The sequence below is a fragment of the Dromaius novaehollandiae genome, chromosome 2 (genome assembly GCF_036370855.1).
Source record: "Dromaius novaehollandiae isolate bDroNov1 chromosome 2, bDroNov1.hap1, whole genome shotgun sequence".
Lineage (NCBI taxonomy): Eukaryota > Metazoa > Chordata > Aves > Casuariiformes > Dromaiidae > Dromaius > Dromaius novaehollandiae.
Window position 1 is genome coordinate 35,164,252 of NC_088099.1, and position 15,012 is coordinate 35,179,263.

The 15,012-nt window shown below is 36.9% G+C and overlaps 1 protein-coding gene across 6 annotated transcripts in view; it reads left to right on the plus strand.

The window, feature by feature from the left end:
• Positions 1-14,753, plus strand: part of SATB1 (SATB homeobox 1) — a 94,656-nt gene extending 79,903 nt beyond the window's left edge. For 4 of the 6 annotated variants that reach the window (XM_026103706.2, XM_064506224.1, XM_064506225.1 and 1 more), the window contains 3 exons: positions 9,590-9,793; positions 10,314-10,409; positions 13,048-14,753. In XM_026103706.2, coding sequence (XP_025959491.1) covers positions 9,590-9,793; positions 10,314-10,409; positions 13,048-13,524 — 777 coding nt within the window. In that variant the 3' untranslated portion in view covers positions 13,525-14,753. The remainder of the gene's footprint in view (positions 1-9,589; positions 9,794-10,313; positions 10,410-13,047) is intronic. The other 2 variants (XM_026103707.2, XM_064506226.1) reach the window with 2 other exon arrangements.
• Positions 14,754-15,012: the final 259 nt, after the last annotated feature.

Genomic DNA, 15,012 nt, shown 5'->3' on the forward strand with positions numbered 1-15,012 from the left:
TCTCCCTTGGAGCTTTTTGTCCTTTTTGGTTTCGAGGCTGTTCTTGTCCCCAGCACAACAGCAAAGTCCCCAAAACACTGTGCACTGGTTCCCACCCTCCACCAGCCGGGAGGGAGAAACCTTGTCTCTCTCTTTTCGCTTTTGACCCAGCTTTCCTACACTTTTAATTCTACATCCCCAGCAACCATGCGACAAGTAGGGATACGATAGCTTTCTATGGGCTTCGCTGCCTTCATTTTTCCGTGGGTGGGATGTATGCGTCTGACTGCTTCCTTCTCACTTGCTGGGAGCTTTCTGTCTTTGACAGGTGTGGATTTTAAAGATACATTCTTTTTCAAGTGTTAGGGCATTATTAATTTTCTGACTGTGGCTGTGGTTAGCGAAATCTGAAGGAAAACTAGGGAAAAGTTTATTTTCAATTTCTTTAAAACTCCCCTCAGCTTTGGCATTATCATAGCATTAAGTATCCTTTATTACGAAACTGAGAACTACAGAATCTAGCTGAATTACAAGGAGAAATGTTAAAAGCAGTTTGCTTTTTATCAGAATATTTAAATGCCTAATTCAAATATGTATGAAAAAATTTAGTTAGGCCATAAAATGCAAAAGGGTATCCGAGAATGTATTTGGGCAGTGTATTTTTGTGCTGGTATTGCTTGTTGGAACATTTTCTCAAAGGAACTGAATTTACAATTAAGTCCAAATAGCCACGAGTTTGAGATTCTTCAGCGTGTGTTAGATCTTCCCATGATCCAAAATGAATTCTGAAAAGGAGAAGCATATGACAAGAAGCCGTGGTTTTAAAATACTCCCCCTGGAAAATTACAATCTTTAAAAAAGAAATAAATAAATCCAACAATATGATATACACATGAATAAGTAGTTGTGGAAGTGACACTTTGGGCCTATGGCCTTTCTACTAGAGGTCTTTCCCCCAAAGCAAATGTTAAATCTCTGTAAGTAACATAATAACGAACATTTGATGTTCACACGTAAATTGATGGTAGTAAAAAGATGTTAAAAACTGCCAGGCTCTTTCTGTTCAAGACGCTTCTCTAACTAAACTGTTAGCTATAGCTGCCATACAAACATTGATTGCACATTTAAGAATAAATAAATATGAGACTATTAAGGGTTTTGGTTGGATTTAGGGTTGTTTACTTTTAAGTGAAGCATTGATATTACAGTGAAATCACTACTTCTCTTTACTTAAAAGATAAAGGGCTATATATTTCCAGTTACCCTCTGTGAAACCCACTGACCCATTTTATATGCCTATACTATAAAAATAAATGTACCAGACTAAGACTGATATATGTAATAATTAGCAGTTGTTTTTTCTTGTTTTGGTTTTTTTATTGTTAAGTCCATTTTTGTCATGTGTATCCTGTGGTTACAATACCAATTGAAATGTGTGTGTGCAAAAGGAGGGATGTGGGGGAGAGGAAGGCAGAATAAAGCTTCACCCACTATTTTTTACATCCGTTACTTTTTCCCTTCTTTTTACATATGAATGTAGCTGCATTTTATGTAATATTTTCAAAGGAATGCATATTATGTTTTTGATTATGTCTTGCCTATCATTGCTAGGCAAGTGAAGACAATATTGTAAAAAAGATAAATTTGAACAAGGGAAAGGAAAGGTGGAGGAGGCTGAGAGCTGAGAAACTAAGTTTGGGAAAAATCCTTTATTGGATTATTCAATATACTCTGATTATTCAGTATACTCTGTATAGAACTAAAAAGTAATGATATTTTGCATTTTTATTTAGTTTTAGAATTAGGGGTTAGGAGTGTTCTACTTTTTTCTTTCCATGAGCTGAAAGTGTGTCTCAAGTGTTTGCATTCAGGGAATGTGCACCCCCATTTTCATATAGTTTCAGACGCTAATCCAGCAGGCATTTTAATAGTACTCGGTCTTAGGCGCTAAGCTGTGGCTCCAAGTAGAGAGAGGTCTAATGATAGACCAGACTGCAAGAACAGGCAAACAGGGCAACAACTGTTTAGGTCTTTTTGTTTCTGTGCTTGTTTGCTGCTCGTCATTGAATTTTACAGGTTTCCTTAGAAAGCTCACTTTTCCTATTTATTTGCTTGGATGTGTGCAAAAATAAAAATATGTATTTAATTTGTAAGTGCTGCAGCTAGGAGGGAGAAAAGGCAGAGGGAAGAAGAGACATTAGGAATCTTTCTCTTAAAATGCCACAAAAAATTTCAGTGAAATATTAGCAGTACCGCTACTAGCTCTTTGGGCATCTTTTACACAACGCAAAGAAGAGGATGAGACCAGAAAGATGTTGCAGCTGAATAATAGGTTGAATAAGAAATGTTAGGAGATGGCATGATCTGTTTCAGTATTCTTCAAAGGAAGGTTTTCCTGCTAGTGAAGTTTACCTTTCTTCTGAAAAGCCCTGTGAGGTTGTGGGGTTTTTAGTTTGTTTGTTTTACTAAATCTCATCCGTTATGATGGCAGATACAGACTTACTCAAAATTCACATCTGGGCTTCCCCTTTCAATGATCTAGTAATGAAAGCCAGTAAAATAGATAAACTAGAAATATCTGGAGATAAAGGACAGCTTCAAGTTTCAAACTTTCTCTTATTTAGTAGAATGCTCAAAGGCAAAGCCTAAATCTAAGACTGATTAGTGTAAATAAAGTAATAAAACAACTGCCTTTCTGGGGACATTTATGATCACTTTAGGCCAGATCTCAAGGAGAGGCATTCTTATTCTGGTATCTCTACTGATCTTTTGGAACAGGCTGAAAAACAGCTTTTGCTTCTTGAATTACAGTGCTCTCATTTTTGAGCAAATGGGTAAATCCTGAACTATGGAAAATTCCCAGCAGTTTTTAAAATTACTTGAAAGTATATGCCTCACAGAAGTCAGTTCTTAAAATTACTTGAAAATATAAGCCAAACTGAAAAGATTTTCACTAACAAATATGTCATTCAGTATCAAAAACTACTAAACCAGACAGATCATTTGCTTTTCTAAAATTTTAGAAAATATCCAGTGACCCTTCTTGTGATAGATTTCAGTTCCTCTGGGAAGTATTTAGGCCTGTTCAGCTTTGCATAGAAGATAACCAGGTCAATTTATGTATTATAGGAAAAATAAACCTGCAGTCAGAATAACTCCAGCAGTCAGGAAATTCCAGAAGAATATTTAAGGCTGCAAGGGACCACTCTGATCATCTGGGCTGTACTCATGTCTGAACCCACAGGTATTTCACCCAGAAAAAAAGTCAAACTTAAATAATCTCAGCCCAAAAATAAATTTTGAATTAAATGCTCTGTTCTTATCCTGCAGCGGATGTTCCCTGCTGTATTTTTGGATAATACAAATGTCATGCAAACTGCATTTCTGAGATAAATTAAAGCAGAGTCCATTGTTACTTATTTGTTGCATTTGTTTGTGCTGAAGTGACATTTGTCTATTCTGCTTCACAATCCCATATGTATGAGATTACTTATTCAGAACTCTCTGAATTTTCAATCTTGTTGAACACTGAGAAATCTCAGTTGAAGGGTTTAATGCGTTTTCCAATCAATGTGTAGGGGAAATTTGGCCTTATCAATTTAAATGCTGGAGATCCTTTCATTGCATTATGGAAGAATCTTCTCTAAGCAGAGATTATTCTTAAGAACTTCATAACATTTAAAGGTTAATATGTTAGGTAAAGAACAATATCTTAAGACAAACATTTTTATTACAGGACATGAAGGGATAGTTCTGATTAAATTACATGATTATTTGAATGGGAAAGAAGACAAAGTGCATCATTTCTTGCCCTCAACTTTAATGCCTTTAATCAAATAATGACCTTCTGGAAATAGTTAATTTTAAGCATTTGGAAAGATCAATACCACTTTGCCACCAAAAAATGGCCCAGATGATGAAATTTGATGTATTTAAAGTACCATTTCACCCTTTTAACCTAGTAAATAATTTAAAATGCTTTCAGTACTCCTTTGCTACCATTATGTATCTCAGTCAAAGTATTACGACTTTTCCAAAAGCAACCTTTCTGTACAATGAGCAGCTCACAAGTCTCATACTGAAGGCTAAGACTACATGAATACATTGTAGTAGTGATGCTGACCTTTTTTCTTCTCTTTTATACATGGATTCTGTTTTGAAAAGAAATGGAAATCTATGTGATGAACACAGCCATTTGGAACAAAAATGAGATTTGTAAAGCAAGTTGGATGGCTTTTGAAGGGGAGAAGTCAATGTTTAAAGTTTAGTTCATGAGTTTTTTTCCTTTGTTTTGTCTGTAAGCTCTTGTGTTAAAGGTGGAGGATTTGGGTTGCTCAGACAATTAAGAGCCCATTTTACCAAGTGTAATTTCATATCAGTGTTCTATAAACTGGAGTGCCTTCAGCATTGTAAATAAAAAAAATTGCCCTCTATTAGCATGTTTGTGGGCAGATTAAAAACAGCCTTCATTAGCATAAGTAACACTTACAGATTCTTTTAAAAGTAGGAAATTATTTGCTGAATGATAAATTGCTAGCTTTATAGTTAGTTGCTGAAAATGTGCTCATTCAAAATGCCTACTTTAGTTTAGTCTACAATACTCTTTTTTTTTGAGCTAGAAGTACTGTTTAATGGATTATGTACTTAGTCTTTGTTCGTAGTGGATGCTGAAATGCAATTCACACTTTCTCCTAAAATGTTTGTATCAAATACCTCCCTATTTAGGCTGATTCTTTCTAACACCGTATATTTTTATTATACTATATGCCCCAGAGACTGATACAAAACAATCTCACTTATACTATACCAAAGAAAAACTGTTCGTATCTTAGCAGTGATCCTGTAAAATGTTTTGCCTTTTTAGATTCAAATTACAGCTCTTTTTAAAAATGTTTGATTCCTTGTTAGTTATACTGTAAGAAATATTCATCATTTAACAAATTATTATCGGTATAACAAATAAACCAAACAAAAGAGTTCAGTTGCTCCACCTTGAAACCCTTTCTTTCCAGGCTAGGTATATTTGTTGCTGATTTGAGAGGCTTTGCTCAGAGAACATCTTTAATAATTGTAATGCTACCCTCTTTGGTCTAGTCAGAATTGGTATTTACAACCTAAGTGCAGATTTAAATCATCAATTTTTTGGCTTAATAAGAAAGATAACAGGAAAGCTGGAGTGGTTTGTTAGAAACTCTAAATGAAAGTAGGAGAGAGCAGAACGTTTTATTTAAACACAGCACAATTCAGACTGTCTGAATAAAATATCAGTCAGATACATAGATAAAATAGATATATGCTTTCTTTAAAATAAGCATGCTCATGGGTCTTGCAGATTCTAATGTTTGTCAGTTATCCTCTTTGCGCTTTTCCTGCAATAGTTTGGCAGTTCAGCTTTCACAGGTTTTTTTCTTCTAATGTCTTATGTTTCTTTACTAAATCCCCATCAGAAAATGAAACAGAAGACTCTTATTTATTTTAAATATCTTAGGTTTAGCATCTTTTTTTTTTCACCATTTTCTTGCTTACTGTAGCAAGACCTTTGCAGATGGTACTTGGTTACTTGAAAGTGCATAACAGTATTTTCTTTGTAGCAGATGGATTTAAGACTTTTAGTTCCCAATAAATGTAGGTTTACAATACATAACTTTACAGGATTTGTGTTGTATATAACAGGTTTGAACATATTATCTCAGAATTCATCTGCATGGCATTTTCAGCTTATCCAGGGCCCATGCCAGTATTTTAAGTAATGGGGAGTGCATAGTGATTGATAGCAGCTAAAGGCGTGATTTTGAATAGAAACAAAGGTTTTAGAACAGAAGGTGTCAAATTAAACTTTGTCAGTTTGAAAAGTAGTAACATCCTGAAAGTTCTACAAACATATTTACATGTGGCTAATGTTTATATTTTGCCTTGTACTCTCTTTATATTCAGTGTAATGTTGCCTAGCAAATTTGCTGTTTTAGAATTAAGGTTGTTCCCAATGTCATTGCAGAGTTTTGGGGGTTTGCCTTGCTGCATATTGGCCTAATTATTTTAAGGCTGCTTTTTAACAATGTACTGTACATGCTGTATAAACTGATTATGATCTAATTTGGGTTATAAACATTTCTTTATAATCTTATGGTTTTTTTACTCTTCTCGTAAGATTATAAACACATGAAAACACAGTGGTTCAAGCCTTCTTTTGATTATACTGATCTTGTTAAATCAAAAATAAATCATTTGAATTTGACAGAAATTGCTCTAGACTTAAATGAGTGTAAGAGAACAAAATTCAGCCCTGTTAGGTTCACGCGTAAATTAAACTACATTAACTACAGCATTTCAAACTTCTTTAGAGCAGATAGAAACAAAACTTACAAATTTTACAGAACTTAAAAATCACAATTAGAAAGTCTGGCTGATTATTTATCCTAGAAGTTACAAAAATATTTCATACATTCTCATTTAGCTGACTTTTATGATTGAGCTTTATGTTAGATACAGAAGTCTGAACCTGAAACTAAGTGAAGTACTCTTATTTTTTTGACCAAAAGAAATCATACTGGCATGAAGTTTTTGGTCCCTGAGAAAACTAAACCCTATAGCTGCTGTTACTGCCCATTTACCCTCTCTTCTGAGACTGTTTGTGAAATCAGCTTTTATAAATGTATTCAGAAATAATTAATGAAGACCAAAAAATTTTTTCATTCCTTGTAATTTTAGAAAAATTCAGTTGGTTTTGTCCATGTTGCCCAGCATGCATTTCATGAGAATATAGATCTGCTTCTTTAGAAATGTGAAGAATACAGTGGGAAAGAGACATTTTGTTAGCATTTCAGTCTATTCTATATACTATGTCAGAAGCATCTGATTTTGGTATCTTCAGAATCACTGTTTCCATGAAAGGCTAGCAGAGGCATGCTTCAGTTTACAATTCATCAAATTATTTTTAGATAAAGAATTAGAAGTATTATTTCAGTGCAAAGGTTAATAGCAAATTACTGGAAATGTAATGTTAGTTATCAGAAATTAATAAAAATAAAGACCACTCTAGTAAGCATAGAAACATAGAAAAGACAATGTGGGGGGAAGGAATTTCTTAGTTAATAAAAGCTGTTGTTGTGAAATACATGCTTAATCAGTATAAAATGTGATTGCTTGGGAATTATTATTATTACTGGACATTTAAAAAGAGTTTCTACTGTCTTTTTCCAAAGAACATCTGTGATGCACATGGTCACCAGACAGAATATGTGCAGTTTCTAAACGGATGGTGTAATTTCTTTTAAAGTCTATACATATACCTTAGAGAGCTGCAATGGGAGGGGACAGGTTGTCCCTCATTGTTTTTTGCTTTCACTGAACTGCTGTGATAGTCAGCTTTGCTTTCTGTTTTACCAGCCTTAGAAAGAGGACCTAATGTGAAGCAGTGCAGGCTCCAGACATCCAAAGGACAATTGTTATGCTTTGGGGTTGGGTGGGGCTTTTTTGAATTAAAGTTTTCATAACTGTATTTTAATTAAAAGATCTTGGTTTGATTCTGTTCACCTTCTTCTCCACTTCCTCCCCTATGCTTTCTGATTGCACCTCTTTTAACTTGTTGCAGAAAACTAGTACTGCCGTTCAGCATAATCCTACTTTTTTCCCGTGAAGGCACGTGGGCAGAGGACGGCGAGAGCCCCATATCAATTCTGTTAGGTGCAGGGATAGTCCGTACCTTAACCTGCTTGCAGAGCCCATGACATCTTACGATGGGGAGGGAGAGTTCACATATCCTTGCTACTGTTTCAAAAGTAGGAAGCGCAGTTCTAGCTAGGACATCCTGTGTGTCACGTGCCCTACGTGAAGGCATGTGGCCACCTTTGCTGATGAGCTTGCCAAGCCATGGTGCCCTTGCAGGACAATGCCCATCATCTGCCATTAGCACCCTGCTGACCAAAGGGTCGCCCCAGAGCCTGGTGCTGCCCCGGTCTCGCTGCTGCTCCTTTCCCTTGCTAGCACGCCTATGGAGCATCAGCTGATTTGGGCCTCTTTTACATTTTTGCTTTCTCAACTATACTATCACCGTCTCTCTAACATTTGTCATTTTGATTATTTCTGTTTCTCAGGGGCATTTTCTCCTGTGTCGTTTGCTCCGTTTTCCACTTATATGCAAGAGCATATATTTTAAATTTTTATGCACACCTCACTAAATATTTTCTTATACAATATGAATGAATTAAGATTATTTGTTTACTTTCACCTCTTCCTGTTATGGTGATATTTTTACACTGCATTTATTAACTGCTAGCTAAAGATATGAATGTCTTCAAGAAAAATACGTATTATATCTCTATTGTATCTATGTATCTATTGTATCTAGTAATAGAACTAGTCTGGATAAACCATTTTAAACTACCACTGCATATAAAAAGGATCTAAAAGCTTCTGTACATTTATATTATTTGTTGATTCAATAAAATGTCACATTATCTTTCCTACAGCATTAAGAAATAAAATTGCATGGACATAGTTTTGAAAACAGATCCTTGAAGCTAAGAAAAGAAATATGCATGTTGTATACGTGTAATATTTTACGTTTCTAAATTTTAATATACCAAAAAATTGCTGCTGATGCACACTGTTCTAGCTACTGTGTTTGCACTATTCTTTAAATTTACTGGTACAAAATTAGGAAAAAATCCTCAATTAAATTTTACAAAGACATAAGAAAACAATTGTTCAATTTCCAAGATGAATTTTTTATGTCTGTTTTAGAGGCGAATTAGCAACTGCTGCAGTTCTTGCAGAGCACGCTTTTGGCCACCTCATTGCCTGTTTCCCCAAACCCCGTCTGGATTCGAGAAGGTGCACGCTCAGGCAGCTCGCTGGGCTGTCAGCTGGAAATGATGTAAAGGGCAGCCCAGAAACCTGTGCCTAGCTTGCCACCCCCCCGAAACCCTCATAGCATAAAACTGTGAGACTGGGGTTTTTTTGTGATCTAAAAATCCTGAAAACAGATAAACATCTATCACATGAAATAAGTTCACCTGCAGAGGCACCTTTACTCACAGTGGATAGGAAGAAGATAATACTTTTCAGCATCTAGTCAAAAGATTCCTTTCTTTTAAAAGGACATTAGGCAGCTCCTCTATCATTATGATTTAGAGTAGGTCACTCTACAGTCAAGGCAGATATTTGAAGTACTTTATTATTTTGAGTAAGAAAAACTGTAGTACCAGGATTTTTAAAAATGCCCAGAAGACAACCTACCAGCTACTGAGACACAGTGTTAATGTCTCAGATGGATGTAGGCTTACATAAAAGAAAACAGGCAAAAGAAAATTGGAGCATATAAGGGATTCTGCCTTGATCAATAAGTGTGTTTCTATGCAAACTACACAGCTACTTTGTGGAACCCACAAAAAACATGCTTTCCCAAAGGCTCACGTTTTGCAGGAGTCTGTAAAATAATGTGGCAGCCTCTTGGTGTATCGGTTTGCTTTAAACCCAGCATTGAAAGAGAAAGTCATTTGTAACCAGGGGAGAGTGTGCGAGAATGCAGCGTTGCTAAAGTACACGTTTCGCCCTCCTTTGCCCCTCATGAAGTGAGGGAAACTAATATTTTGCTGGTGTTATCTTCAAGGGGTGGCTCTGTGAGCTGTTACGTTGGAAAGAAGATCCCTCACCAGAGAACAGGACCCTCTGGGAAAATCTCTCCATGATCCGAAGGTTCCTCAGTCTTCCTCAGCCTGAACGAGATGCCATTTATGAACAAGAAAGCAATGCAGTTCATCACCATGGTGACAGGCCTTCCCACATTATCCATGTTCCAGCAGAACAGATTCAGGTTAGTTTACCTTGGCCAATCCAGCAGAGCACTAAGTAAATAAAGCTTTAAACGTAGCAAAGGAAATTAGTGCTTCTTTCCTTCTGGCCAGACTAAATACAGGTCTCTTCCTAGCGAGAGATGACGGTGCGCTGCCATCCACCACCAGGACTGAAAGGAGAGGCAGGTGACCACCCACATCTTTGTTTTGGTTTAGTTTTTCTAAGCTTGCATAGATATGATGGCTTGTGTGCACCTGTTTGTTGGTGAAGGAGCAGTTGCCCGTGTTAGCTGTCCGTAGCTAGACAGACGTCAGGATCGAAAGACACGTACTTGGCGTTGTTTTTCAAATATGTTGCCAACAAAGTGCGAGGTAATTGTTGTGCTGTCATCCAAAACCTTAAGTACAGTCAAAAACCCTCAGCAGCGGTGGTTCATCTCAGGTAGCAGTGAAGGGAAGGGGACCCAGCCTGAATCCTCATCCCATTTTAACCCCAGCTGAGACCTGGGATGAGTCAATGTTTGTTTGTTTTTCCTTTAGAGCCCCTCTCCCACCACCCTTGGGAAAGGAGAGCATAGAGGCGCTTTCTTACCAGGCCTGCTGACCACTGGACCGTGGCTGGGTGCTGCTCCACAGGTGAGCTGGCACGAGTTCAACGGGTCAGGGAGAGAAACGAGGACTTGCAGGACCCGCTCCACACCACATCCCGTATCCCAGCACAGCTGTGGCAGGGCCTCGTCATTCAGGGACGTGTGACCTCTCTGCTCGCGCAGTAACCACGTGTGCGAACGAGGTGGCCCACAAACCCCCGAGCACGGCTGGCTGCTTTTTTCGGTAGCGTAGGGTGGCTCGGCAGCATGGACTGCTGTCTCTCGAAGCCCAAGACTCTTTAATCCCTTCCCATTAAAGATCTGAGGTGAGCCTTTTATCCACTCCCTCTTAAAGGGCAGAAATTACCCATGCTTTTCAGAGTTCCCAACCTCAGCTGAGACCAAGGGTGTCACTTGTATTACCTATACAGAAAAATATTTACAAAGCTAGGAAGGATAGAGTTATCTAGCAGCCGGAAACAACACGAGTGTATATTAAAGATAAAGCAAACTGAATAAGACAATCCCTTAGGATATCAAGTACTAAAATAATTGTGAAAGCCTGGAAATTTGCTGTTTGATTTAGCAAAAAGAGAGAGAAAGATCTATATTAAGTAATAAAACAGCACTTGTTTGAAAATGTACATTGTTTTTAATAAAATCACTTCTTCAGGGGATAAAAGGAGAAGCTTACATGCAGTATAAACATTCTACCACTATGTCACTTACTTAGATTTTCTTGCCTTGTTGATAAGTTGTGTGTTTGATCTTGCAAATATTATTCACATAAGCAGTTGCATTGTAATCTCTTAATATGACTTGTAAGAGTAAGGATTGGGAGATTGGACCTGAGTTTTGTCTGTGCTCTTCTACCCTGTAATTGTTGCAGACGCATAAATATGTAGTTAAGACAGAAGTTTTCAAACTGTATATACAAAGCCTCCAGTCTTGTAAGAATTTTATGTGCTGGGAGTAGAGTCTTGAGTCTCTTTGGGATTGCTTGAATGGGACTGCTCACAGACCATAAAACATGAATGCATGCGAATAAGGATGAGACAAGAGCCCTAATTCCACCAGCATTTGTGCCTGATTTTACAATAATAAGATCAGTCAGAGCAGTGGCTCCCAAAGTGCGTGTTGAGACCTATGTGAAGTCTCCGCAACTACAAGTGGCACTGCAAACCGGACAGAAATACAGTTCATCGAATATTTACACTATTCATGCAATATTTTGTGCTATTTAGGGTCTGCAAGTGGGCCGCAAGTGGAAGCTTGGGAACCACTACTGACTGACACACACAAAACTGTCAAGGGGAGGCTCACGAAGGGAAATGAAATCTAGTGATAGCAACTGCTTGTTTTGCTGCTGTTGTTTTTTAATAATAACTGGTGGTTTGTACCATATGAGGAGAAATTTGCTGATCCAAAATATCTTACTAACCCATGCTTCCTGTGCTGTAAAGCAAAAGAATTGTCAACAAAAACAGTTGCTGATAAATTTACTTTTGATTTTAAACACGATCTTATAATGTACTCAAGTGGTGGATGAGAAAAACATTTCTGTCCCTAGGGCTCAGTGCCTCACCTTTCAAGAATGTTTCTGAATCCCTGCTTGCAAAACTTCATTTTAAGCTCTTGTTAATTATTTACATCATGATTTGCTTTATTTTATTCTTCTGATGTGCATACTGGCTCATTTTTATTGCTTGAATTTTTGGAATGCAGCATGTTCCCTTCTAATAATAATAGTGCAACTTATTTAGAGCTTTTCATCTTAGTGCTTTATAAATATTAACTAAATATTCCCCAGCACAAACACTGAAGCAGGTAAATATGTTTGTTCCCTGTTTATATGTTGGGATACTTGAACACAGGCAAGACAGACACTCTTCAAGACCTCAGGCAAGATGGGTCAGAGCCAGAACTGGAAATAAAGAATTCCTACCTCCAGATCTCTTTGTCCTTTTTGAGACTGGCTTTAATAGCATGACGTTAGACACTTCCAGCTAACACATTCTGTCGTAATATTTGCAAGTTTGACAAGACTTCAGTGCATGCTAAGGTCAGATCAGTAGTGGGATATTTTAGCACTTAGCTAAAATGCTCCCCTACTCTCTGTTCCCCCCAATCCCTTAGTCTATCTATTGCTAGAGATTTGCAGCCCTTGTTTTTGGGCAGCAGCTGCTGCTGCTGGCAGAGCTCCTGTGTGTTTGCCCTCATCTGGCACTTTTCTCACTTTGCCCTTGCTACAGTTCTGGCTAAGCTGGTCAAGTTAATCCTATACTATGTCACCTACTTAGCATTTTTTCTTGTCTGCACTTGACTCGAGCATGTTCATTAAAATTTGTTAGCTAAACCACACTGATATCACGTCACCTGCGTTTTTGGTTAGACAAAGCCTGACTGTTCCACCTCTCTGTCTGTATCCCACTTTTCCTTTATCCTGAGTCTCTGTTTACACACATACAGACACTTACAGATATACAGGGTGTTACTAATTCATATTTTAATTCTGGTTCTCCTTAGTACCAGAAATAATGAGTCCTTTTTTTTTTCTTTCTTTCTTTTTTTTAAACTTACTGAGCCTTTGTTTGTAGCTTTGCAAATTTTTCTCTGGATTTGCTTGGTGACACAAACAATGAACAAGATTACATGTATGAAAAATGATGTGCTTTGTCTTGCAGCAGCAGCAACAGCAGCAACAACAGCAGCAACAGCAACAGCAACCAGGTCCCAGATTACCCCCAAGGCAACCAACGGTAGCATCACCAGCTGAATCTGAGGATGAAAATCGTCAGAAACCCCGACCACGAACGAAGATTTCTGTTGAAGCCCTCGGGATCCTACAGAGTTTCATACAAGACGTAGGCCTGTATCCAGACGAAGAAGCAATCCAGACTCTCTCCGCTCAGCTTGACCTACCCAAGTACACCATTATCAAGTTCTTTCAGAACCAGCGATATTATCTCAAGCACCATGGGAAGCTGAAGGACAATTCTGGTTTGGAGGTGGATGTGGCAGAATACAAGGAGGAAGAGTTGCTCAAGGATTTAGAAGACAGCATCCAAGACAAAAATGCAAACACGCTTTTTTCAGTTAAACTAGAAGAAGAGTTATCAGTAGAAGGGAACACAGAGATTAATGCTGAATTGAAAGACTGATCTAAAAGTATTATTTTCATTCAACAGTGCCACTGGTATTTACTAATGAAATGAAAATTCCATCTTGCATTCTGTCAGAAACCTTTATTATTCATTGTTTGGCCAATGAACCTTCCAAAACTTGCACAAAAGTTGAAAAAAGGATAATGCAGACTGCACTAGATGTTTTACTCTGTTTTACAAACTGCTTCGCAGCAACAGATGAAGCGTTGAGGATTGTTTGATATTAATTTGTGTTCACTGGATACACTGTGAGTGTACCCAATAAGCATGATACCAGTGATTTTGATTCTGGAGCCTTCAGACAAGCATTACAACTTTTGTGATTTACTGTTTTTTGTTTCTGTTTTGTTCTTGTTTTTTAATTATTACTGTAGCACTCCACACTTGATCTTTGGAAACTCACATTTATTTAAAAAAATAAAATAAAAAGAGTTTGTTACTCTTGTTCTATTGTATGTTACAAAAGAACTATAGACTGTGGAATGCAGTTTAAAGATAACATATGCCAACAAATGCCTTGTATTATATGGCACTGCCGTAATTCAGATTTGTTTTCTTTTGGAAATAAAGGTCATTGTATTTTTTTTTCATTCTCATTGTTACATGGTTTTAAAGAAAATGAAAAAGAAAATGTGAAACACAATTTAGTCCTCATTATTTATTTGTAGAACCTGCAGCATCATGTTGTAATTAATTTTTTTGGAAGTTTCCGTTAAATGTAATATTGCTTCTCTTGTTATCATACTGATTTTTTTTCTATTTATAAATGTATTTTGATGGGCAGTAAAACAAAGTGTCTTAAAAGTTTTAAATAGAGAAAATGTGCTTTACACAGTTGCCTATAAAAAGTGCTCTATGTTATCCAAGCAATTCATACTATAAGCTTCACTCTTATTGTTGTATGCAATTTTTACTATCATGCAAATAAGCTTAGGTAAATAAAACTAATAGATCACCTTAGAAACTTATGCAATTAATGTGAAAATAATTGATGTTTGCAATGTGTCTTCCTTTGGTTTACAATCAATTTTAAAGCTACAGCTGTATAAAATTTCTGTATAAAGGTGTATTTCTTTTTTATGAGTTTATTGCTATGAAAACACCAGTTATTTTGTTACAGCTGGCTGTTTTTATAAGTGTATCACAATTTTCTTTATGCAGAAATGTTCTGACTAGGAGTGGTTATTGACTGTAACTACACAATTAAAATTGTTTGTATGGTATGATATGGCAGGGTTTGTCTGCGTATGTGTATATCTGGGAGGAATAACTTGTTCTTAGCGCACGTTGTACCTTCTTGCCACCACTTTGAAGATGACATTGACATTTCGATTGTTCTCTTTTAAAATCACAAACAGATTTTTTTTAATGACCTTCTTAAAATTTGAATTTAGATAACATACTTCAAAAAGAAATGCAGTTTGGTTATGAAGATCATAACCTGTCTTTTCTTGGTTTAAAAACTTGCCTGCCCAACAGAGATAG